Here is a 25,744-nt window from a genome sequence, read left to right as displayed (position 1 = left end):
GGAGGTTCCTCAATCTGGACACAGGAGAGGCTGTGTAGACTGAAGGGAGGGCTGGCAGGAGGAGACTATGAGCACTGATGCCGAGTTCCAACCAAGCAGCTTTGGAGACAAGAAAGGGCAAAGAGGGGCAGGGGGACAGGCCATAGGGCACTTACCCAGAGCTGGTCATCATTTCCAGGGGGGCTCTTTTTGATGAAGGCCCCATAGTAGGTGGCGATGTTGCGGTGGTGAGAGTATTTTTTCAACATGTTGATCTCCTGTTTGATCTCTTCTTCTTCGTCCTAGGTGAATGTGAGGTGAGTCCTCTTCTCAATGTTCTGACCCTCCCCTTTGCCCCAGGCAGCTCCCTACCTCTGTGACATCCATGACCTTGATGGCAGCCAGCTGCCCAGTCTTGACATGACGACCCTGTGGACAGAGAGATGGGCATGGAGAGATCTGGGTCCATGCTCGAGAAGGGCTTAACTCTGAGAGAGGCCACACCTTTTGGCTATTTTCTGCCTTAGACAGTGCCTCTCATGGTGGCTAGACACCTCAATTTATGGGTTGGTCATAGAGGCAGACAATCATAGGGCTACAGAAAAACTACCAAGCCTGGATTTCCAAGTTCTACACTTGATAAAGATGAAGGGTCTCCTCCCCTAAAACACTCAAGGGAGATGAGTGAGAAACACTTATATTCTGTTCCAGCCTCCCTGGCTCGGACTTCCTACAGTTTGAAAGATAGAGCGGGAATGAAATATACCTTCTCCATCCTCAGAGAGAGCTGAAGGGAGCTGGGGGAGGAGGCTGAGGAGAGAGGACCTTCACCTCTCTCTGCATCTTCTATGCAAAACAAGCTTCTTTCTCGACCAGCCTCCTCTGAACAGGAGGCCTTTCCTAAGATCCTCCATCATCCCCTACCCCTAGGCTTTTTATTATTGTTGACAAGAATAAAGACAGAACTGAGATTTTTAGAGAAATGAGGGAAACGCAGAAGGGTCTAATGACATGTGTCGATGGCCCCATCACCAGTGTTAATGGGGAAGAAACTTCTTCTAAAGGATGTCTCTGACATTCTGCTCCCTCCTCCCTCCTGAAATTCCTAGCAGGAGCCATCTTAGGCTTGGACAGGAAAAGTCCATGGCTTCCTGGGGAAGAGCAGGATGAGGGAAGGCAGCCCCTCATGAGGATGAACATGGGTCTAATAATCCATTGCCAGACCATGGATTATTTTTATCCTCAGCAGTCATTCAAGACCCCAAGCCCCAAGAGGCAGTAGAACACAGAGCTATGATTTCCACGGCAACAACTAGGCAAGAGATGGGAAAATGGGGGGAGGGGAATGCCCTTTTCCCAAAGCTTACATGGAGGAAGAGTAAGAGTAAGGCAGGTGGTCTCAGTGACCCAGGAAACAGGGCCCTGAGATGCACAGGAGACTTTTGAAAAGACCCAGCATCATGTCTGGAGACAAAGAAGCCACATGTGCTCTGGGGGTCTCCAGCTCTGGGGCAGCATCCACCTTGAACATCTGTCTGCTGCAGCTACCTCCCCCCATTCAAGTATGACCAGTGGTCAGGCCATGTGAGAGGGCTGGGCTGGCCAGGCTAAAAGCTACAATCGGTGGCTGAGGAAATGCCACTTTTGTGGGGGAGAGGCAGCCTCAAAAGCAGAAGGGCTGAGCTCTGGCTCCAGCTGTGCTACAGGCCAGCTGTGGGAGCTCAAGAAAGTCATTTCCCCTATGCAGAAGGTCACTCATTAGATCCCACCCACTGCAAGTCCTGGGTGTCTCTGTGGTCTTGGGAGAAGCCAAACCTTCACCTTTGGCCTGAGCTCTGCTCTGAACTTCCAGGTGATCTCAGATACATATGTCTCCATACCCTTCCAATTGCCTTCATGTGTCCCTTTCTCAAACTCCACTCAGCTCCAGGTCTGTTCTTTGTTACACCCAGGACTAGTTCTAAACTCAGTCCAGCAAAAACATCCCACTTCTTGCTGCTTCCTTCTCTCATTACTTTTATTCTTCTCTCCTCTTTCTCCCTTTCCCAGGGCTCCAGCCTCTGCAATCTCTCATAGCCCCTCAAATCTCCTGACCTGGGGCCCACTTCTTCCACCCCCCCTGAGAGGGACCCAGAGAAGACAGTCACACTTCTGCACCATCAGTCTTACCTTATATACCTGTCCATAGGTTCCATTGCCGACCACCTCTACCAGCTCAAAGATTCCAGCAGGGTCCTAGGAGGAGGGAAGGAAAAGAGAAAGAATAAGGTGTCAGGACTTCAGAAAAAGCTTATGTAGCTGGGGTGGGGGGGGCACTATTTAATCGGGAGAGGAGAGTGAAGACTAGTACATTATGAGGGGCCTGCAGGGGGAACTCTGATGACCAGCTACCCTTTTCCTGGATTGGTTCAGAGTTCATGTTCAATGGGAAAAGTCAGAGGAGATAAGAGGAAACAGAAGCCAGAGCCAGCTGGCTTTTCAAAGACATGTTCCTGATTTTCAACTCAATGACAAACTCTGAAAATCTGTAGCCTGTCTACAAAGCGGGGAGCTTCAGTACCCATTCCTGGGATTGGTGTCAAGTTTAAATGACCCATAAATGCTTAAGACAATGGTGCCTGGCCCAGAATGTGTGTGCAATAAAAGCTACTTACAATAATTATTACTTTTTAAAAGCAGAGCTGAGGAAAGCTAGCAGGAAGTTGGAATTTGAAAACTACTATCCTTTTGTCTTTTTCCTCCTTCCCAGTGCTGAGACAGAGGGCTTCTGAGCCAGTGTTTGTGGCATTTGAGGAGGTAGAAAGGACCCTCAGGTGGGGAAGGAGAGGAGAGAGTGAGAAGGCTGCTAGGAGTGGCATGTGAGAAGGGAGAACTTTCAGTTCCTACTTTTCTGAGACAGGCAGTACTAGGAGGAGAGGGCCCGAAGGGCTCAGACAAAGCCTCTAAAGAGGTTCATCGCCTGCTGGGCCGAGAGCAGGCAGCCTGGCTGAGCAGCACAGCTGCAGGGAGGCCGCCCACACCCTGCTGGCAAGACTTCTTTTTTGAGAGAGAAGCTGGGGAGTTGGAGCTGCAAGCACAGAGTAAGCCCGCCCCGGTGCTGTCCACACTTCTGTGCAAATACAGATCAATAGGCCCCATCCCGCCACCTGCAGGACTGAGAGGGGAGGCACAAAGTGAAGATATCAGGAAACAAACTCTCCGGGCAATGCTTGGGCCTCTCTGCTGATAATTCCAAAACTATGGAATCTAAAAGTCCTTTCTCCTTGATTTTGAAAACCAGTATAGAGTTTCTTAAAAAAAAATTGTTCACCCTTAATCCACTGAAGTAGGCACATAGAACATATCTTGGGCATACTGGAGACCAAGGAGACACCAGCCTCAGGCTTTTTAAAAGAACATCCTCACTGTACACTGTCTCTGTACATTTTCTCAGAGAGAGGAACTGGAGAACTGGAAATGTACTTCCTGTCAGAGCACGTATTATCATGCAGTAATTGTGTATTTACTTGTCTGTAAATTCCTGGAAGAAAGGGACTGAGTCCTCTTTGCTCACCAGTGTGTCCAGTACCTGGCCCAGAGCCTAGCACACAAAAGCCTGAAAGGACATCCCAAACCTGCTCCAGGGGAATACGTGATACAAGTTGAAGAGAGTTCTTTCTACGAGCTCTGAAGGAGCTTGCATTGACCAGACCAAGAATCTCGTGGTCCTGTGTTAAATTATTTAGCTCCAGCTGAAGTTACTTAAAAAAAAAAGTCTTGAACAGTTCTAAAAAAATCTCCCACAAGAAAGGGAGATATTGTCCCTGCAGTGTGGAGGACTAATAAGAGGTTTGTCTGAAACTGAGAGCTGCAAGGAACCTGGAAGACGGTATTTTGTCTATCTGCAAGTCCAAACTTAGAGGAAAGAAACACAGTTCCCTAAAAATCTCCCCCAAAGAAGGGCTCATCCATTTTGGGGCCTCTTAACCGACTATTAACCGACTATTCTGCATCTAACCCAGTTCTTTCTGGGATGTACAGAGACAGGAAAAGAATTTATGGTTCTTTTGATGTTCTGGATGCTCCTAATCTAAGTATGATTTTCTGGATGCTCCTAATCTAAATAGAGAGAAAATGTGACAGGCCTGTAAGAGTTATAATGATACCCTACCATCACCTCAAAAGCACAAATAGATTTAATTTTGTAATCTTAGCTCTGAATCTGTTTCCCTTCCTATATGTTTGGGAGGCACTGAGGGATGAAAAAGCAATCTTTGGGATCAGACAGTGGATTGATATTGATTTAACAGTTTCATGCCCATTTCCTTACCTATAAGAAAGGATGACACCTACTTGAAAGGGTTATTCTGAGAATCAGGCTGAGACCATGTATGTGACACAGTAGTTACGGTACCTAACATCCTCCAAAGAGGTCATCCCCTCTCCATTTTTCAAGAGCAGCACCATTTCCACACCAAAATCCTGCCTGTATACTCCCCTTCTTTCCTTCTCCACATCAGTCCCCTTATCCTTTCTCCCTTCAAAATGTCCCTGTTCGTCTCTTCCTCTCAATTCCCGAAGTTGCCACTAGACCAATCCCTTCTCTTCTCCCTGCCTCACCACTCTTCTTCCTTCTACTGCCACTGCCAGATTTAACCCTCCTAATACAGTGTTTTCCTAATTTCATTCTTCTACCTGGAACCAGCTTACAGAAGAAAGTTCAAATACCTCAGCCTGATAAAAAAAAAAAAAAAAAAGTTGTCCAATCATTAGCCTACCAATAAATGTTTTCTTAGTGAGTGTCTATGTCTAACCCTGCACTGGGCCAGGCTCTAATCAGGGAAAATAAGGCAACTTTCTCTTCCTTCATTCATCCATTAAGTATTTATTGAGCACCGACTGAGTGATGACTCCTCAATTAGGCACAATGGGGAGCTGAGCGATATATGAGAAACATGGAAGGTCCCTCAAGGTCCTTCTAACTTTACAGACAGGCCCAAAACCTCAATGTAGACACATGGCAGTATATGATTATATATGCCAGAAGAGCAGCTGGAAGTACTCAAGGCATTGAGAAAATGCTTAGTATAGTGGAAAGAGCACTGGGGAGCCCCTTTCTAGGGAGAACTTTAGCATTAGCTGTGTGTCCCTGAGCAGGTATTTCACTGTTTGGGGCCTTATCATCCTTACATAAACTAAGAGGGAGTTGGATTGGGTAAAAACTGTTTCATGGTTTCAGGGGACAGAATTAAATTCAGGTTGGAAATCTCAGGCAGGCTTCCCAGGGGAGATGGTGTCTGAGCTGGGCTTTGGAGGCTGGCTAAGTTTTCAGTCGGTGATAAGAATTTAAGTGGGGGAAGGCCATGCCATATTGAGGGACAGCAGTTTGGGTTTGGACATTGAGTTTGAGATGTTAGGGAACACGTGAAAGTAAATGTCTATCAGGCAGTTAGAAAACAAGGGTATAGAAATAAATATTTAGAGGATATTCACAAGTTAAGAGTTGGACACAGGAAATGAGATGTCCAGAGAGAGAAGAAAAGAATAAAAGAGTGAAGGCCAGCCTCTGAGGAATGGCCACGTGCTACATGTTGGAAAGCAGACATCAGAAGAGGAGACAGTCAAAGAGGACTGAGAAAAACAGCCTGGCATTAGCATCTAGGGTACCACTGGAAACTTCTGCAGAAGGCTGGAGGACAGGGAGTGATGAGGAAGTGAAGGCTATGGATGCAGCACCCTCTCTGGAGAAGGCTAACTTTAAGAGGAAGGGGGGAAATCAGATGATGGCTAGAGGAGGCAGGGGCAGACAAAAAGGTTTTCAGAATAGGGAAGATTTCTCATGCTTGGGGAAGGGAAGAAGTCAGAGAGGAGACTGATGATGCTCGGTGAATTGATTTTTTAATGATATATGTGTATATGTATGTATGAATGTATGTATTCCATAGTATATAAACTGTATCTTCCACTGGTTTACATAGTGATAAAACATAATAGTGCCTATTTCTCTCTTATACACATACCCAAGGTTTCAGAATGCCCAGAAATGCATCATAGTTCAAATATGATTTATGCACTGATCTGGTTTCGAATATGGGCCCTTCAAATATGCACCTGTGTGCTTGGTCACCCTGTTTGGTGGCAATTTAGAAGAGGCATCTGTAGAGGATGGTGTACTGCTCCAGGGAAGCCACCAGGCAAGCAGTCCTGGCTTGTTCCCTGCAAATGAACACAGCTCTGTAACAATGCTGTTGTAGACCTTCTCCTGCTCTTTCTCTTGGTGCTCAAACTGTTTTCAGTAGTCTGATTTTTATCCAGTTAGCTGCTGGGAGGTGGGAAGGGATGGGGACAAAGGTATAGGTAATCAGTGAGAGGAGGGACAGAGAAGGATGAGAAGAGATAGAAAGTGAAGAGATACTGCTCTGTTGAAGTAAAGAGGAAGGAAGATGAAGGAGCTCCATAAATGCCTAATGACCTTGACTTTAATGATTACGTCAGATCATCTGCTAAGTAGGAGTACGGGGCCTGAATGAGGTAGAAAAACACTACACAGGGGGAACAGACACTACACAGGGTACTTTAGGGCAGTGGTCCCTAACATTTTTGGCACCAGGGACTGGTTTCATGGAAGACAATATTTCCATGGACCATGGGGATGTGGGGGATGGTTTCAAGATAATTCAAGTGCATTACCTTTATTGTGCACTTGATTTCTATTATTACATTGCAATATATAATGAAATAATTACACAACTCATCATAATGCAGAATCAGATGCCATGAGATGCAGCTGTACAACTGAAATACATCTACTCACATGTCACTATAAAGCCTGCCATCAGATGCAGCTTAATTGTCACTTGCCACTCACTGATGGGGTTTTGATATGAGTCTGCAAGCAACTGATTTATTATGGTCTCTGTGCAGTAAAACCTCTCTGTTAATGTTAATCTGTATTTGCAGTCGCTTCCCAGAGCTAGCATCACTTCCTCAGCTCCACCTCAGGTCATCTGGCATTAGATTCTCAAAAGGAGTGCACAACCTAGATCCCTCGCATGCACAATTCACTATAGGGTTTGCACTCCTATGAGAATCTAATGCCTGATGATCTGAGGTGGAGCTGAGGCAGTAATGCTAGTGCTGGGGAGTGGCTGCAAACACAGATGAAGCTTTGCTTGTTCATCCACCACTCACCTCCTACTGTACGGTTGGTTCAGTCCCTAACAGGCCATGGACTGCTACCAGTCCCTGGCCCAGGGGTTAGGGACCCCTGCTTTAGGGTACTGATTCTCAAACTTCATGCTATGTAAGAATCATCTAAGAAGCAGACACCTAGTATTGGGCTCCAGAGATTCTGATTTAGCACCACAGGTCTGGGGTGAGGAGCAAGTAATCTGTGTATTTAATGGATCTCCTGGGCAAGTCTAATGCAGAGGGCAGTGCACCTGTTCTGAAAAACACTGCATTTTAGGGAGTTATTAACAGGTGAGTGGAAGGTGTAGGATTAACCACGAGCAGGTTAGGGATCTGAGAGAAGTCAGGTAGACTGAACAGTGGTAGGGGAACGAGCACCACTCTGGATGATCAACAACTGCTCTCTCCTATAATAACTCTACAATGCCTCTAAACTTACTGCCCATTTTTTATATGTTCAAGTGCTCAATCATGCTTAAAAATCACCTTTCCCTTCTCAGCCAAGCCAAATTCCAAGATTTTTTTTTTCAGGAAGTCTTCCCTAGCTACTCTAGTCCACAAGCTATCCCATCCATGAATTTCAACCTCAATTTCACGTACTAATTTAATCTCTACCATGAGTTTGAGTTTCTCAAGAATAGGACCAAATGGATATATATTTTTTAAATAATCTAAAAACAAGACAATGTTGTTGACTCTTGTCACTTCTATTCACTTCTAGTTTTATGCTAGAGGTTCTTCTAGTCAGAGCCATTAGGCAAGAAAAAGAAATAATAGGCATCTGGATTGGAAAGAAAGAAGTAAAACTATATGTGCAGATGACATAATCTGACATGCTGAAAACCCTAAGAAATTCACTAAAAATCTATTAGAAATAATCAAAGAATTCAGCAAAGTCACAGGATACAACTGCATTTCTATATATTACAATGAATAATCCCAAAAGGAAATTAACAATCTCATTTACAAAAGAATATATTTAACCAAAGAAGTAGTATACATGTACATTGAAAACTACGAAACTTTGTTGAAAGAAATTAAAGGCCTAAGTAAATGGAAAGATACGCCATGTTTATGGATCAGAAAACAATACTGTTAAGATCTACAGATTCAATGCACTTCTACCATAATTCTAGCTGGCTTTTTGAGGAAACCGACAAGCTTATCCTAAAAATCATACAGAAATACAAGAGATCCAGAAGAGACAAACAATCTTGTAAATGAGTAACAAATTTAGGAGACTCACATTTCCTAATTTCAAAACTTACTAATAGAGCTACAGTAATCAAGACAGTGTAATACTGGCATAAACACTGACATACAGATCAATGGACTAGAATTGAGAATCCAAAAATAAACTCCTAAATTTGGGGTCAATTAATTTTTGCCGAGTACCAAGATCATTCAATATCTTTCAACAAATGGTGCTAGACAACTGGATATCCACATGCAAAATAATGAACTTGGACCTCTACCTCATACCACACACACAAAAAAAAACCTGTAAATGGATCACAGACCTAAAAATGTAAGAGCTAAAATCATAAAGTTCTTAAAAGAAGACATATGAGTAAATTTTCATAACCATGGACTAGGCAATAATTTCTTACAGATGGACACCACAAACACCAGCAACAACAACAAAAAGATAAATTGGACTTCCTTAAAATTAAAAACTTTTGTGCTTCGAAGAATACCATCAAGAAAGTGAAAAGAAGTCTACGGCTATGCCACCCTGAACGTGCCCGATCTTGTCTGATCCTGGAAGCTAAGCAGGGTTGGGCCTGGTTAGTACTTGGATGGGAGACCACATAGGAAGACCAGGAGCTGTAGGTGTTAGAGGAGAGGAGAGAGAGGGAGGAGAAGAGAAGAGAAGAGGAAGGGGAGGAGGAGGAGGGAGGGGAGGGGAAGGGAGGGAGGGAAGGAAAAAAGAGAAAGAAAAAAGAAAGAGAAAACCCACAGAATGAGAGAAAACATTTGCAAATTATATATCAAATAAGAGACTTGTATCTAAGATAAGGGACTTATATCTGATAAGAGACTTGTATCCAGAATTAAAAAAAGACTTCTCAATAACAAAATAACTCAATAATAAAAAGACAAACAACCCAATTTAATAATGGGCAAAGAATCTGAAGAGGTGTTTTTCCAAAGATAATACGGTAGCTAATAAACACATGAAAATATGTTTAACATTATTAGCCACTAGGCAAATGCAAACCAAAACCACTAGATACCACTTCACATCCATTAAGATTTCCAGAATAAAAAGGATAGACAATAACGAGCACTGGGAAGGATGCAGAGAACTTGGAACCTTCACATACATATTGCTGGTGCAAATATAAAATGATGAAGTCACTTTGGAAAACAGTTTGGCAATTCCTCGAAATGCAAAACAAATAGTTACATATGACCCAGCAATTCTACTCCTAGGCAGATACCCAAGAAAATTGAAAACATATGTTCACACAAAAATTTGTACATGAAATGTTCATAGTGACATTATTCATAATAACCAAAAAGTAGAAACAACCTCAATGCCCACCAACTGATGAATAGATAAATGTGATATATCCATAAAACGAAATATCATTTGGCAATAAGGTATGAAGTAATGATACATATGCTACAACATAGATGAACCTTGAAAACATTGTTAAATTGAAGCCAGTCAAAAAAAGGGCACATATCATATGGCTCCATTTATGTGTAGCACCCATAATAGGCAAATCCAGAGAGACAGAAAGTAGATCAGTAGTTTCCAGGGACTGGATGGAGGTGGGAATGGGTGGTGACTGGTAATGGGTACTGGGTTTTATCTGGGGCTAATGAAAGTGTTCGGATATTAGACAGTGGTGATGACAGGTCTGCAAATACACTAAAAACACTTAAACATATTTTAAAAGGATGAATTTTGTAGTATGTGAATTATATATCAATAAAGCTGTTATTAAAAATAATAATCCTAAAAGAGAGTCACAAGTATAAACTTCCAGTTATAAAATAAGTCATAGGGATGTAATGTATGGCATGGTGACTATAGTTAGTAACACTAAATTGCATATTTGAAAGTTGCCAAGAGAGTAAATTTTAAAAGTTCCCATAAGAAAATAAAAATTCTCTAACTATATGTGGTGATGGATGTTAACTGGACTTACTGTGATGATCCTTTCCCAGTATATGTGTCAAGTCACTGTGTTGTACACCTACACCTAATGCAATGTTGTATGTGAAACATATCTCAATAAAAAAATAATAATCCCAAGAGTACTTCCCACAGCATTCAATAAATTATGTTGATTAGTGACAGTTTCCATTCTAAGAAAGCTACCCTACTAACATGAAGGGAGCTCTCAAAGTGCTTCTGGTCTAATAACACAAATGAGAAAGTCCCGAGACAAACACAGAAAATGATGAAATATAGCCACTTATATGATTAAGAGTTAGGCAAACAGGTTTCTATTCTTGTCTCTAACAGGCTATGTGTTTGGGGCAAGTTACTTAATCTCTCTGGGTCCCCTTTCAACAGGATAGGAAAGCTTCCCAGTTCTAACTCTATGATTCTAAATGCTCAAGTCCACACTCCATGAAGCTGCCAACCTAACAACTATGCATTACTTCCTTACTGTGTGCCAGGAGCTGTGTTAGGCTCGGAAATATAGTGGTGAATAAAATGGAGCAGTCCCTATCGTAACGGTGTTTACGTTCTGACGGTGTTTACGTTCTGACGGGGGAGGCAGACGTTAAACAACTCAACAATTAATTGTTTAATTATAACTGTTGCACATCTTACATACTATGGAAAAGTACTCCATGCAAGGAGAACAAACTTGCCCAGGTCTGGGGAATTAGGGAAAGGTTCACTCAAGACAACATATTTAAGCTGGGGTCTAAAAGCATTTCCAGTACTACTCTCTGAGCAATGAATGCTATTTTCTGTCCCATCCTTGTGGTCCTTATCTTTACTATCCTATGTGCTCTCCCAGATTTTCTGTCTCAGAGGTATCTCTCATTGCCTACCTTCCCCATATCTCCTAAATAATTGCATAGCTAGTAGTTTTTAAGCATTTTTTTTTCTGGTGCTGCTGAGCACTTCAGAAGTATAATCTCTTAACAAACTCTGAGGTTGGTGCTGTTGGTATATTCACTTCACAGGTAAAGGAAGTTTAGAGCAATTAAATGACTTGCCCTGAGTTACACACAGCCAGGAAGTGGTAGAGTCAAGGTCTGACCTCAAAAATTTGACTCTAATGCTTGCTTTAACCTGCTCATAGCATCTGTTGCCTAAGGGACCAGGTTTTCAACCTTTGTTGCCCCAAACATAGCTCATGAGTCCAAGAAAAGGGTTCCTGATCCAAAGATAGCCACTCCAAGACTGAACCAAGACTGAAGAAAAAAGATGAACCAGGACAGAGGACAAATTTTTCCCTCAGACTTTCCAACTAGAACCCAGAGGGAAGATGCCAGATAGTACACAGAGTCTGGCTTGAGAAGACCATTATAATCTTAGGTAAAGGAAAGCTGAAAACAAAGTAGAGTGCAGGGAGAGGAAATGAGAGTGCAGGGAGGGAGATGGAAGAGGGAAAAAGATTGACTGACTGGTTCTAGCTGTTCCTTGGTGTTACTGTGAATCCCGAACTTCTCTACAGTTCCAGTTCCAAGGAAATGGCTATGCTGCAGTTCTCGTGCTCAAATGCCAATGAGATTCTAGACCTAAAGCAAATTAATACTAATAGCAAGCACTGTTCTAAGAGCTTTACATATACCACAAAACTATCATTATTCCCATTTTAAAGATGAGGAAATAGAGGCTCAGTGAATGTAACTAACTTGCCCAAAGTCAAACAGCTAATTAAGTGGCAGAGCCAGGATCTGAGTCCATGCTACAACCTATCTCTTTATTTGACATAGCTTGAGCAGGTTTCTTGCAACCAAACAAGCCAGATCACAACATCATTATCTAACTTTTCACATGATTATGTCTCAACTCCCTAAGTAGAACAGAAGCTCTTTAAGGGCAGGAACCAGGTGGTACCAGGGTACTACGTAGTATGAGAGTTCTGCACACTTGCCCTGATATGGGTGCCTGAATGGAAAATAACAGCAGTTAGATCGCCTGTGCAAGTCAGAATCTGTATCACACACAAAATTACTTTTGTTACATAGTAAGCATGTGAAGTAACAGTATGCAGCTGCTTTCACTCACTAGAGCTAATGTTACTAAGCATTTCTTATCCTCCATATTTTATAGACATTAAAATTTACAAAGCCTTCCCTTGACAGAGAGGCTATAGAAGGTACCATAAAAGTGTTGGAATTGATTATTGAAGAGTAGGGCTCTAAGATAACTGACAGACCCCCTCATGTAGGTCAAAAACAATGAGAGATATGTTATGTGACACTGTGCTTTACACCAGCAGTCCTCAACCTTTTTGGCACAGGGACCGGTGCTCTCATGAGAATCTAATGTCTGATGATCTGAAGTGGAGCCGAGGCAGTGATGCTTGCACTGGGGAGCAGCTGCAAATACAGATGAAGCTTCATGAGCTGGCCCACCACTCACTTCCTGCTGTGTGGCCTGGTTCCTAACAGGCCATGGACAGGTATCGGTCCACAGCCCGGGAGGTGGGGACCCCTGCTTTACACTGTATAATGTCATCTACAATTTATAATATACATATTCAGATATGAAAAGACAGCAGTGATGTTAACTGTAAAAACTCTCCCAGTAGATGTAACTCCATGTGCCATGTACAAGGGACCATGTTTCACACCATGTTTAAACCTGCTATGCATAGTTAATGACAGACAGCTCATTCAGGATGTTACCCTTGCAAGACTCAAGAAATTCCTGTCGTCTATTCTGTTTTCTTCACAGCACCGGGTATGTCTGTATGTTTCTGAGTAGGCATGAGGTACTCAGACCCTTGATTTAATGTTTAATTGCCAGTCAGAGCAAGGATTTGGTCCAAGAAAACTTTCTGGAAGAAGTCGAGGAAAAAAAACTGGAAGAAGAGGCATCAAGGTAGGTGAGTAAAAAGGGTTGGCAAAGGGGCAGAAAGGGATGAGTTGTCCCTACAGACTCTTCCCCTGTCTTAAATTCCCCTTTAATGATCCCCGGCTATAGCCCAAGGACTTCTGGCTAATGCTTCAGAATCTCCCAGCATTTGGCACATGGTATGTGCTTGACAAAGGAAAGCTGAATGATGATTAGGCACAACAGCCTTGATCTTTCCCAAGATGCCAAGTTACACCTTCATTACAAGCTCTGCTCACTAGTATTGGCCAGGACAGAACTGGGCATAAAGTTGCCTTGGGCTCTTTCTTCTCTGCTCTGCTGATCCCCAAGGGGCTCCCTGTGCCCCTCCAATAGCTCATATCCAAAGAAAGAATTACAGGGAAATGGTGAGCATAGCTCTGACAAACAGTGAGGCAGTTAGTCTGATGTATGTAGTCCAGCACCAACTGACATTTTCTTTTCCCTTCCCTGAAACCAAGAAGTCACTTAAATACAGTAGTAGGGCAGATTGAGATACGGTTAAAAATAAAGACTGTGATTATTTTCCAAGAGAAAAATGCAAAAGAGTTTATGCATCAATTGTTTCAGGGCTACCAAATCACAGTCCAGTTCAGGAGCTAGGACGAGGTGGCAGATGACCTGAAGCTCAAGGATGAGGAAGCAGTGACCGAAGGGTGTAGGACAAGGGAAGGAGAGGAGTAAACCCTAAATAATCCCTCACAAGTAGCATATGCATACCCAGCAACATACAGGAGAGGTCCGGAGTTACAATGGAATCTAGGATGAAAGCGGTGGGAGACAGGATGGGCAAAAAGAAGCAAGCACCTCAGGTCTGTGGTCACACTTCCTGGAAGGGGCCCAGAGCTTGCAAATTAGAATCCTGGCCTCCTAATCCTGTTCCACTAAGATACCTCCTCTAATCATCTGTCTCTTCCCAGGGTACTTCAGATTGCCATCTCCAAATGGGGAAAGTCATTCATGCTGAGTCTGCTTTGCATGTAGATGAAATCTCCTGAGGGGTAAGGTTTTTTTTTTTTTTAAGTACTTTAACGAAAGTGAACTGTTATCTATATTAGCTGGCATCTTTTTAAAGTGCCTATTTGAGAATGCCTTCTTAAACTCTGGCTCTACCTTCTAGGAGCCTCTAAATTAGACATCAATACAGAGAGAAGTAACATACTGAGGAGAGTTATCTATGTAAAATATACAGGGTAAGACAGCTTGTGAGGAAAATGTGGGAGAAGCGGTAGGATAGGAAAATGTATCCCCCACTTTTTTGTTGACCCATGAGTATTATAATTACAGAATTTCAGAGCTGGAAAGGTCCATCCATTAAGAATTCCAGGATATTCTAGGAGGCTGCTAGCATGGAAAAAGAATTAGAACCATAAAGCCTGGGGAAGGGCTAGAAGTCCTTGGGAAAGAGAGAGGACTCATCTCTCCAGTGCTTCAGGGCCAGCAACGATTAGTCACTTGAATATGCCCTGTCAGCTCCTGCTGCTGTAACTAGTGCCATTCCCAAACCCAGGCAAGGTGCCATCCTACTCCCAACAGGGAAAGAGCACAAGGAGGTGGGGCTGCCCTGAGTGTAGGAGGTCTGGGGAAGGGAGGCCACAGCCCCATTTCCTCCCACTTATAGGAGACAGGCCCGTTCCTATTGTCAAGCGTACCAGGACTCCATGGAGTATGAGAGACACAGAAAAACCTATGATAAAGACAAACAGAGGGGGGAAGGGGAAAAAAGAATGGTGGGACCAGTAGGGAAAGAGAATGAGAACTTGTGATCTACAGAAGGAACCAAGAAGAGCTGGCATAAGGGAGTCCCCAAGACAAACGGCTCTCTTGCCTGGAAGAGCAGGGTTGCCAGGGCCTGTGGAGCCTCTATTACTGAGACTAGGCTGGGCTGAGAGGCCCTCCCTCCCAGAAGAAAACAATAAGCCTGTTTTCCTGAGCTCTTCCTGTGACCCAGAAGGCCCACACAAAAAGGAAGAGGGCGGCAAAGGCAGTGTGGTACCAAGGTGCAGTCTCGGGAAGGGGGCCTTCTACCTCCCAGGAGCTCATCCGGGCCTCAAAACCACACCCAAAAACCCAATAATCTAAGTGCTAAGCAGTGACAGCTATGCAAATGCAGCTTTAAAACCTATCCCTCAGTCCCACTATGAACCAAGTTACTAACCCTAAACCCCTTCTATAGGAGATATTCTGAAGCCAACACCAGGGGAAGGGCTAAAATCCTGATAGATAAGGGGTAAGGTGGGGCTGCTCTGTGGGACAGTTTCAAGTTCCACAGGGACACAGGTCTTACTCAGAACTGGCAGAGATATGGAGTCAGGGGAGTAATCTAGTAGAGGAGTGGAGACTTAGACATCCTTTAGTTAGCTGTAAATAGCTATGAGATATGTGTGCATGTGCGTGCATGATTTAAAAAATGCAAGAGGGTGTGTGCGTGAAAAAGAGAAAAAAAATGGTAGTGGATGTGTGGGCAGGGGTTAAGGAAGTGGCAGGAAAAGTTTCGTTATGTCACCTCTTCCTTCCTACCCAAGCAGAGAAACCAGACACAGCCCCAGGACCTAACTGGTCCAGATGCCTGCCTTTCTCGAGGAGGTGGCCCTCCAAGGCCTGAGTCAGTCTCCATCTACTCCTATGCCAGCACAGGGAAGTATGACACATTACCCCCACTCCTACCCCACAGGGCTATGTGTGGAAAGCAGCCCCAAAGCTAAAGCATGAGACAAAGGAAATATTCCTACGGTGAGAAAGGAAGTTGGTGGAGGAGAGGGATCATCAGAGTACCTCTAATTGACCAACAAACTGGAAGGAAAAGAGAATGAAAGGAAGGTTAGAATCCTCAGCAATTCTCCACTGTCTATCACATCCAACAATAAACTGGACTCTAATAAAGCCTTTGGAAAAACTCCTTTTCCCAGTTTTCTTTACTCTGTAAAACTGACTCTCCACTCTGCCCCAGGCTAAACCTACTTCTCACACTGTGTAACTGAATCAGATCCTTTTATGCTGGTTCCACACTGTGAAGTACTAGTACTGTTTATCTACTGACTGCTATACATGTTTTGAAGTGTTTTTATGGGAATGAAGTGCAGGAGAGGAAGAAATCAAGTAGGATCTGGGAGAAGAGGTGGAGGGAAAAAAAAAAAGATATGCTGGGGAAACCGTAGTTTTGAAGTCACTCCTCCTGAGTCTCTATGCCAGAAAGACGTATATGTGAACATGAACGTATATGCTTACAGATACACACAGAAGCAGAAACAAGTCCAGACATGACACATACATGAACATAAACACCATTCTAATCAGAAACCAGTCAGAACAGAGGGGACACTGCCTGAGCAAGGAGGCTGGGAGCAGTTTCCCTCCATGCCTCCATGGATCCCCATAGATCTGGCTGCTCAGACAGAGACCCTGCGCTGGTTCTTCATCCAGATTAGAAGTCTTCATGGCTGCAGAAGCCCACATGAGGTCGGTAGCTGATACATGGAGGGAGCTAGATGAGAGAGGTTTTTGAAAGAGTGCAGAGAAGAGAAAGTCAGGCCATGGGGGAGGGAAAGAAGTAGAAAAGGGACGAGAATCCAAGCTGCCTCGTGCTGTTCTAAAATGGCCGCAGGCAAGGCAGGGGACAGATGGTCCCTTCCTGATGCTGAGCAGGAGAAGTGGGGAAAGAGAAAAGGAAAAAATAAATACCATCACAGTCAGAAATTTAAAAATAAACCGAAAAACTTAAAAGATAAACAGCTTGCTTCTGAAGTTCCACTTGCCTCCAGAGCCTTCTAAGGGAAAACAGAGAACTGCAGACCTGGGAAGACAATCCCTAGCCTCAAGTCTGAGGACAGCTGGAGGTCATTCCAGCCATTCCCCTGCTCAGAGTCGGAAAGTCTTACAAAGTCTTCTAGGCAGCTGAAGTGGTATCTTCTCTTTCCTCTCCAATACTCACTTCCTAAGTCTCAATTTTTTAAGGCCTTTGCTTTTAAAATGAGATAAGCTGTCAGAGCAGTTGCATCTTGGCTCTTCCACAAGAATCAGTTTCTTTTGCGGCCAGGAGAATAAATTTCACCACCTCATGGCTGCTGCCACTGCTGCCATCACCCAATTACCCAGCACCCTACTAACTACAAAGTGCCTTCACAATCATTATCTCATTTGCACCTTAGACCTGTAGGGAAGCCAGGCAGAAATTATTAGCCCATTTCACAGATGAGAAAACCAAGGTTCCGAGAAGTTAAACGTTTGTCAAAGTGAAGCTAGAACCCAAGCCTGTATAATATTTTGATGGCAAATCCAAGGAGGCTTCCTATGGTCTGCCCCCAACACCCTGGCTCTGTCTACCAGATTCCATTCACTATCCGTAAGCCAAAGAGATTTTTCCTCAGGCTCAGATCTGGCTTACAGCTGATTACAGTTTATCTAGAGTTTTGCCAATTCCCATTTTGGGGTCATTTTGTTTCTTGCTAGTGTGGGGACAAGGCCGAGCAAGGGGCAGGAGTCCTACCCTCTACTGGATTTCTCTCAGTTCATCTAATATGCCATACCCTTTCTTTTACCTCTGGGTCTGTTCACTCTTCCAAGCACATCACTCCTCTCTTTACCTCGCTGTCCCATGCCCATCTTTCCAACCTCAACGTAGATATCACCTCCTCCAGGAAGTTTCCCTGACTATCCACTGCTCCCACAGTACCCTGTACTGCCCCTTTCATGGGACCAATTACATTTTTGTGAGCGATTCTTTGTCTGTCTCCTCTGCTACATTCAATACCTGTCTACTGAATAAATACAGAAATAAAAGAAAGCTGGTGTCATCTAGAAAAATCTTCCTTTCTCCCTACAATGGTTTCTAACACTAGTTTTTGGCTTATCTCCATTCTTCCAAAATAATCCATAAGTATTCACTTAAGAGCAATGCACTAAGGCAGCTACTGAGAGTGAATCCTTTCTTGTCATGTGAACCAGCATCCCATAATTTATATAGTTGGTAAATATGTATCACTAAACCAGGGAACTAAATCAGGGACTTTCCTAAACCAAGGAACTCCTGATAGTGGACAAAACCCAAATGGGAACATTAATAAGGACCCAAAGACCATAGGAAGCAACAAGGCAAGAAGAGATAAAGGGGGAGATTTCCTGGAAGAGAAAGGAACTAAGAATTCTGAAAAAGAGAAAGAAGTGGGCAGAGGCTGGGTTAGGTGAGAAGGACAAAAGGTGGTCCCACCTCAGAGAACAACTGACAGGAAGGTTCAAAATCATAAGAGGATAACGCAGTGACAGATTTTCTTGGCTGAAGTAGAAAGAACGCCAGTAAAATGGGATGACAGGGAATGGTTAGTACTTCACCAAGAATCAGAAGGCCTCGCCACTGGTTGATTCTTTTGTGTAATTTAGACAAGTCAGCAAATCACTTCACCTCTCAGAGCCTCTTTCCTGATCTACCAAATCCCATCTCACAAGAATTCAGAGATATAAAACACTTTGAAATCCATAAAATGTTACAAATTTGCAGTCATTATAAGAGACTGCCTCCCATAGAGCAAGGAAAAACTATGTCAAACCTAAATGTCCATCGAGGATGAATGGATAGAGATGTGGTCCATCTACAATGGAACTAGGCAACCATAAAAAAGATAAAATATTGCCATTTGCAATAACATGGATGAATCTTGAAGTTATTATGCAAAGGGAAATAAGTCAGAAAAAGAGAAAAACTATGTTTTCACTCATATGTGGAATATGAAACAAAAAGAAAATGAATAAACAAAAACAAACTCATAGATACAGACAACAGATTGGTGATTAACAGAGGAGAGTTGGGTGGAGAGCAAAAAGGGTCAAAAACATGGTATCGGAGAACAAAAAGGGTCAAAAATGTGGTATCTGATAGAAATTAGGCTTTGGGTGGTGAGCATGCAACAGTGTATACACATAACAAATTATAATGTTGTATACCTGAAACTATATGTTATATGCCAATGTTACCGCGATTAAAAATTTTCCACATGTTAAAAAAATGTCATTTACTAAAAGACTGTTGGTGTTACTGGAGTTTAGAGTAAAGAATGGCAAATCAGGAGAAAACAAACAAGATGAAAAAGTAGAATTGAGAGGAGGGCAGGTAAGAGAAGGGAGAAAAAAATATCTATGGCCTTGGAGGTAGGGCTAAAAAGAGCAGGGAGGAGGAGGAGTCCCTGGGAAGCAGACACTAAGGAGAACAAGAAAGGGCAGAGTATGGAAGCTGGAGAAGGCAGGCTGGGGGGTGGAGACTCAAGCCCATTCAGGCTGGCAGACACCAAGCTCACAGAGGAGGACAACAATAATCAGGGGCTGGATAATAATAAGGCTTCTCACTGCTGGTTTTCAATTGTAGCACAAACAAATCATTATACCCCATTGCCAACCTCCTCCTGTAGGAGTCAGGTGTCCACAAATCCAAAGCAAGAGAATAGGGAAGCTTTGTGGCCAAGGAAACCTGTGACCTGTCTTACCCCTGTCTTTCTTGCCTCTAATTCCAGATGGGAGACTAACCAGCCGCCAGGAGAGAGAACTGAGGAAAGAATGCTATGAAAGACAAGGCAACTATGAAAAGAACCTGGAATGAAGGGCAGAGGGCACAAAGCTGAGTCAGCTGGGAGAAGAGCAGGTGAAGGGTGGGGTCGGCAGGGAGGGGGAGGATGAACTGTCTGATTCACACACTTAGAAAGGAAGATCAGGATTATTCTCCAAAGGGTGGAGACCAGATAGTCTCTGGCCCCACAAAGGACCAACTCAGAATTAAAGCCCAAGGGATGTAGGTGAGAAAGAAGGAACTTCCTGACTAGCAAGATAGAGCAAATATGATCACCTAAGTTTTCATCAGGCCTCTCTCTCCTCTTTCTCCTAAGAAACCCTCCCTGCCTGCATTCATATCAACTCTAGGGCCTGGTAAAATCAGTTCATGCATTCACTCAAATATCGAGTGCCTGCTAGATACTGGACTATGGCAATAAACATTACAGAAAGGGTCCCTTCCTTTGTGGAGCTTATAGGAAGTAGACATTAAAGACATAATGACACAACAATTGTACAAATTCAGCTGTGATAAATTATAAAGAAAAAGTACAGAACACTATTAGAAAGATGAAAAGGAGGTCAGGATGAGGGAGGAGGGCCAGGAAAGGCCTTCTGAGGAAGTGATATTTAAGCTGAGACAAAAGGACAAATAAGAGTTAAGCAAAGAGTCTTAAATCTCCAGGCAAGGCCTTGTGAGGAGCCCAGAGGCCCTAGCCATCCAGCCAGGAATCTGTGCCTTTCAACAAAGCACTTTACACATTTTGTACAAATCTCCTGTCTCTCACATCTGAACAAAGCCACATATCCCCATCAGAATGTTCCCAAGGGTGAGGCGCAGGTTTTTCCCCTCAGGTTGAGTGGTTCCTCTGGGTGGGCCCAGAGAGCTTTTACACAAAAGGGTAAGCAGGGTCACAGTGACTGCCCAGTTACTGCCAGAATTCCTGACTCAGGGGGCAGGACAAACAGGAGTTTCAAGTTCATGTATTAGATTCTGAAGTTGCTCTTTCTTCCAGTGAAGCTGGAAGACTTTCAGGAGACGGTAGGAGGCTCTAGAGCAGAGAAAGGGAAGCCAGGCTCACGGAATTCTATGCCTACACCTGGGGGCTCAGTGACTCACCCAACCAAAGCCATTAAGGTAGAACTCAGTAGACTAGGTAGGTGGTTTTCTCTTTCCCAACAAAACACAGGAAGAGAGGAATATTAACAGAACCCCAGGAGACACCCTTTCTGGGCACTTTCTTTCACAAGAGCAATCAGGTAGCTACCACCTATCTAATGAGCAGTTACCAGGCCCCATACTTTACCTCCACTTTTATTTAACCCTTGAAAATTTAACCCTTGAAATAGCACTATTAGATGGGTCTTGTTATCCTCACTTGACAAATGACAAAAATGAGGCATGGGGATAATAATGACCTTTCTAGAGGTCAAACAGTTAAGTGACTAGGATTTGAATTCAAGTCTGTCTCCAGGAGCTATGCGTTTGGGGGTTAGTGATGATGGGGAAGGCTCCACCCTTTTGGTCCTTCCCTATCTTTAAAACCCAAGTGAAAAATTCCCTTTCTTTCTGGGTCAATCCTCACCTCGTTGGACTCAGGAAATAGTCTCTGGAGTACACATATTCCGAAGGTCATATTTTGAACATTCCTTCAAACCTTTTCCCGAACTTTCCCTTTATCTTGTGTATTTCCCAGATGCCCAGCCCCATGCCCATACCCCAACTTCATCCCTACCCTGAGATCTCCACACAGTAGATGCTGCTGTTTCCCAGACCAGCTCAGAGACATCATCTTCATTTACTCCAACCATCTCCCTCAATACCCTTTCTCTCAGCTCCTCCTTTGCCCAGCTTCACACAATCATCATCCCATAAGTGCAACTTTACTTCATTGCAAATATCATCTGATACTCATATGTTTAAGTCAGTGTTGTAAACAGAGCATCCTACATAGTAGGTACTCAAAGATTTTTAGGAAAGGATGTAGGAAAGAAGGCAGGAGGGGATTCCTGGGCTAGATGGACCTTAGGGATCATCTGGTCCTATAGTTCTGGAAAGAAATCAGAACACCTGGGACAACACACACATCAAGGCTCCACCCTAGATGACTGAATCACCTCCAGGGGCAGGGCCTGGGTATATATAGGTTAAAAAGCTACCCAGGTGGTTCTGATTCAGCCTGTGATTAAGAGCTATTGTTTTCATTCCCTCACTTTGCAAGTGAGAAAACCCAGTCCTATAGAGATGACACTCATCCCCAAAACTAGAGATGGGACCAAAACTAGAATCACGTTTCAGAAACTAGAACCAGGTTTCCCAGCTCCTAACACCACGCTCACTCCATGTATCACATTGTCTAAACTCCAATAGCCCCTCCGTTCAGCAGGCCTCCAGCTGGGAGTTCTGCAGAAGACCATCAATTTTACCCAATCTGAGGAAGTTAGAAGGCCAGGGCAGGGGATCTTGGCAGTAGTGGGGCTTCATCATTGACTTGTAAAACACACCTCATCTACACAGAATGAACCTGGACCCCAGGCTGACCAAACACATGACAGCCCTTGTTTCTGGTGTGGACAGAGTAATACAGCAGAGTGGTCAAGCACAAAAGAGTATTGGAAGTCAAATCTAATTAGCTCTGAGACTCTGACCAAATGCTGGCATCTTAAAAATATAAGAGGGCCTGTGAATGGTCTGCTTTAAACACAGGCACTTAAATTATTAGTGATGGTAATGAAAACCACATGCAGGTAGAGCATAATGCCAGACTACAGGATAACACCTAAGGAAAGCACTATTTCTACGAGCTAGCAAGCGAGTGAGTGGAGCCTGCCTTCATTCAAATTTTGAGCACCAAGGTTAGGTAAAACAGTCTCAGTCCAAGGAAAACAATCAACCTCAATTCATACCCGGCTAAATCTAAGAGAAAAGTAGGCTTTAGACTGCGGTGAGAGGGACTGTGGTGCGAAGGGCCATTCAGTACTAGGCAGACCCTGGATTGAGCTTTCCCGCAATCCTTGGGATCCAATACAAGGACTGATGACTTAATGACACAGCCCTGAACAGTGGACCCTAAGTTGCCAACCCTGACCTACCAGCTCAAGACCTCTGTGGCCTAGATTTTGACCTGTAGGACAGACAGCCCAGCAACATGGGGCTCTCCTACCTTCCTCTATTTCTGGGTGACTTGAGAGTCAAGCCTGTCTCTCCCTCCCTTTTCCCCCATGAAGGTCAATTTAAAAAAACAAAAACAAAACTGTAAATGGTGTGGACAAAGGAAAGTGAGGAGGCCAGGTGGGCCACTGAATTGGTCACTTCCATTCTAAAAATCCAACGCATTTTTCGGTCATGCTTTGGGTCTGTCCAGGGTATGGACACCACAGAGGAATACAGAGCCTGACCCAGCTCCAAACTGTGTGGGCCTGGAGGCCCAGAAGGGAACATCGAAGGGGCCTAAAAGGCTGCCCGTGGTTTCCCAAAAACATCTTTCGCAGCTAACCACCTCCTTCCTCTCATAAGAATTTAAGCCTGTTCCATGGCCCATCATTCCATAGCAGAAAAGCATCCAAGCTCATACTACTTGATATTAAAAACCTACCCTCTCTTTACTTGATGTCACTCACATGTGAGCCTTCAGCACCTAAAACAGTTCCCAACAATACAGGAATACATGTTTGTTGAATAAAGCTTCCAACCTGAGATGCATCACTGGCTACCCCTTGGAAAAGGAGGAACATAGAAAGGACAGAGACACTCTACCAGGTCCAAGGTACTCATCTAAGAGTGCTTTTCTTCTACCACCAGGGGGACACCTGTTAATACATATACCCCTCACACACAAATGCAGAAATACTATTATATTTCATTGTCTTCATCCTCTAAATGATCTTCTTTCCAAATTTCTCTAAGACCTACCCACCAGACCCTCAGGATGAGAAGTAAGAGCTCAAAACAAGTAAGATGATGAATATAGCACAACAACAGAACCAGAAAGCAAGTTGAAGATGAAAGATGGCAAAAGGAGCTAAACAAGGAAAGGAAACCCTTAACTTCTCTTTCCGCTGCCTAATTTGTGATGCCATGCAGCCATTTCATTTAAAATCTCCCTCAGAAGCCTATCGCCTTGCACTGGAACCAAGAGGGAGGGGAATGTTCTGGGTTGGCTGATGACACATGGACTTCTGAGACAGGTCACCTCATCTGACTCAATGAATATTAAGCATCTGCTGTGTCAGGCACACACAAAAAGGGAAGAGACAAAATGGTGGTTGCCAGGGGCTGAGGGAGGGAGAAATGGAGAGTTCATGTTTAATGGGTACAGAGTTTGTTTGGGATGATGAAACGTTCTGGAGATGGGTAGTGGTGATGGTTGCACAATGTGAATGTACTTAATGACACTGACCTGTACACTTAAAAATGATTAAAGTGGTTAAATATAAACAACATAATATTTACCATTTTAACCATTTTTAAGTGTACAGTTAGAACAGAGGAACGCGAAACCTTCCTTTCCTCCCTCTGAAGAACAGGCCTTCTTCTGAATCATTCAGCTCTCTTTCTTCCAGAATAAATCTGAATTCTTTTGCATGTCTTTCCTCTCCTATCATCAGAGTACTCTGTCCAGCAGCCCAACATCCAGAAATCTCTCTCAGTTCTAGACACAGGTGCCATGGAACTTTGTATTTCCAGCATGTGCCCACCAATGCCAATCCACTAGCAGTTCCCAAAGGTTCAGGCTAAAGTCACTTACTCCTCTTCTCACAAAATGTCCTAAGCATATGAATAAAACTAGTCCTCTACCAAAACATAAAGCCAGACTGTGTGCTCCTGGAGGGAGTAACCATGTCTCCAAACCATGAAAAAGGCCATATTCCAAAAGTCTCCAAATACGTTACCACAGACACATTATGGATGGTATGATATCCCTAAGCTCACAAAGCCTGTTTGCCATAGGTCACACGTTTACAATTAAAGCAAGCAGCAAACAATATTGCTCAAAACACAGTCTAGAATGTCAGCTACACATGACTCTCCCTTCAACATGCACCCATACATATACCCTACCACCTGGGAACAGATTTCCAGCAGCACAGGGATGAATCAGCTTAAGTTTTGGAGTCTGAATCTAAACCTGGGCTCTGCCACTTACTGGCTGTCCAACCTTTGCAAGTTATTTAATTTCCAAGTTCTATAAGCCTTGGTTTCTTCATCCTGAAAATAAGAATATCATCATCCACCTTAAATGGTTATTGTGAGGGATAACGAGATTATATAAGGAGAGAACTTACTGCGTAGTAAGTGTCCATCACTGTTCTTGTTCCAATCTCAAAAAAACCCCTTCTGAAATGAATACACATTAAAATATAAATGACTTGTGTCATTTATAAAGCAATCTGTGTTCTGAACTGAAGAAAAAAAGACTTACTTCAGGTCTAAAGGGAAAAAAGAACTGACAAACTTCTGAGCCACATGCCGTCTGTTCCCCCAACACTGCTTTGACATGTGGGTCTAAGGTAGTTTCCACAGTGTCGAATAACCTTGTTAAAGTTAGAGAAACTTTCTCCAGCTTCTCCAAACTTTAGCTAAGGACCAAGAGCCCAACAAGTTCTACCCTCCTAAGTTAAGATTAGGAGATATCAAGAAGTGGATGGATAGCTTCATTGACTTGTCCCCATCAGTGGTTCTACTCCCAGCCACGAACAAAGCTGTTTTTCTCCAAAGAATACACTAAGCAGTTTCCCTTCTACTCTCTGGTTACTCCCCTGAAATTTCAGTAATGACACTAACTCATGACACCTCTGTCTTCAAGGGGACAACTGTAGGATGAAAAGACCCGAGAGGAGAGACAAATATACTGGCCTCTCTCAAATACTGTGTTCACACAATCTATGCTCTGCCTCATGCTGCTTAGGCTTTGGGGTGCCCCTGTCCAATTAATTCCTTGAAGACTCTTTCCTGAGCCACTTAGAATGAAAGACCAACTACTGCATGCTTCAGCCACTTTCTTATAAATGTGCCTTGAA

General features: G+C 43.5%; 1 protein-coding gene and 1 pseudogene across 8 annotated transcripts in view; one reads left to right on the top strand and one right to left on the bottom strand.

Annotated features, from left to right (window-relative positions):
- Window positions 1–25,744, bottom strand: part of MINK1 (misshapen like kinase 1) — a 50,167-nt gene that overhangs the window by 15,049 nt on the left and 9,374 nt on the right. For all 8 annotated transcript variants that reach the window (XM_039869630.1, XM_039869632.1, XM_039869635.1 and 5 more), the window contains exons 2-4: window positions 2,149–2,214; window positions 352–408; window positions 156–281 (exon numbers count right to left, since the gene is read on the bottom strand). In XM_039869630.1, the coding sequence (XP_039725564.1) occupies window positions 156–281; window positions 352–408; window positions 2,149–2,214 (249 nt within the window). The remainder of the gene's footprint in view (window positions 1–155; window positions 282–351; window positions 409–2,148; window positions 2,215–25,744) is intronic.
- LOC120608013 (uncharacterized) lies at window positions 8,867–8,985 on the top strand (annotated as a pseudogene).

The sequence above is a fragment of the Pteropus medius genome, unplaced genomic scaffold (genome assembly GCF_902729225.1).
Source record: "Pteropus medius unplaced genomic scaffold, Ma_sr-lr_union100, whole genome shotgun sequence".
In the NCBI taxonomy this organism is placed as follows: domain Eukaryota; kingdom Metazoa; phylum Chordata; class Mammalia; order Chiroptera; family Pteropodidae; genus Pteropus; species Pteropus medius.
The sequence above is the reverse complement of the archived record's forward strand: the minus strand, read 5'-3'. Positions and strand labels throughout refer to the sequence as shown.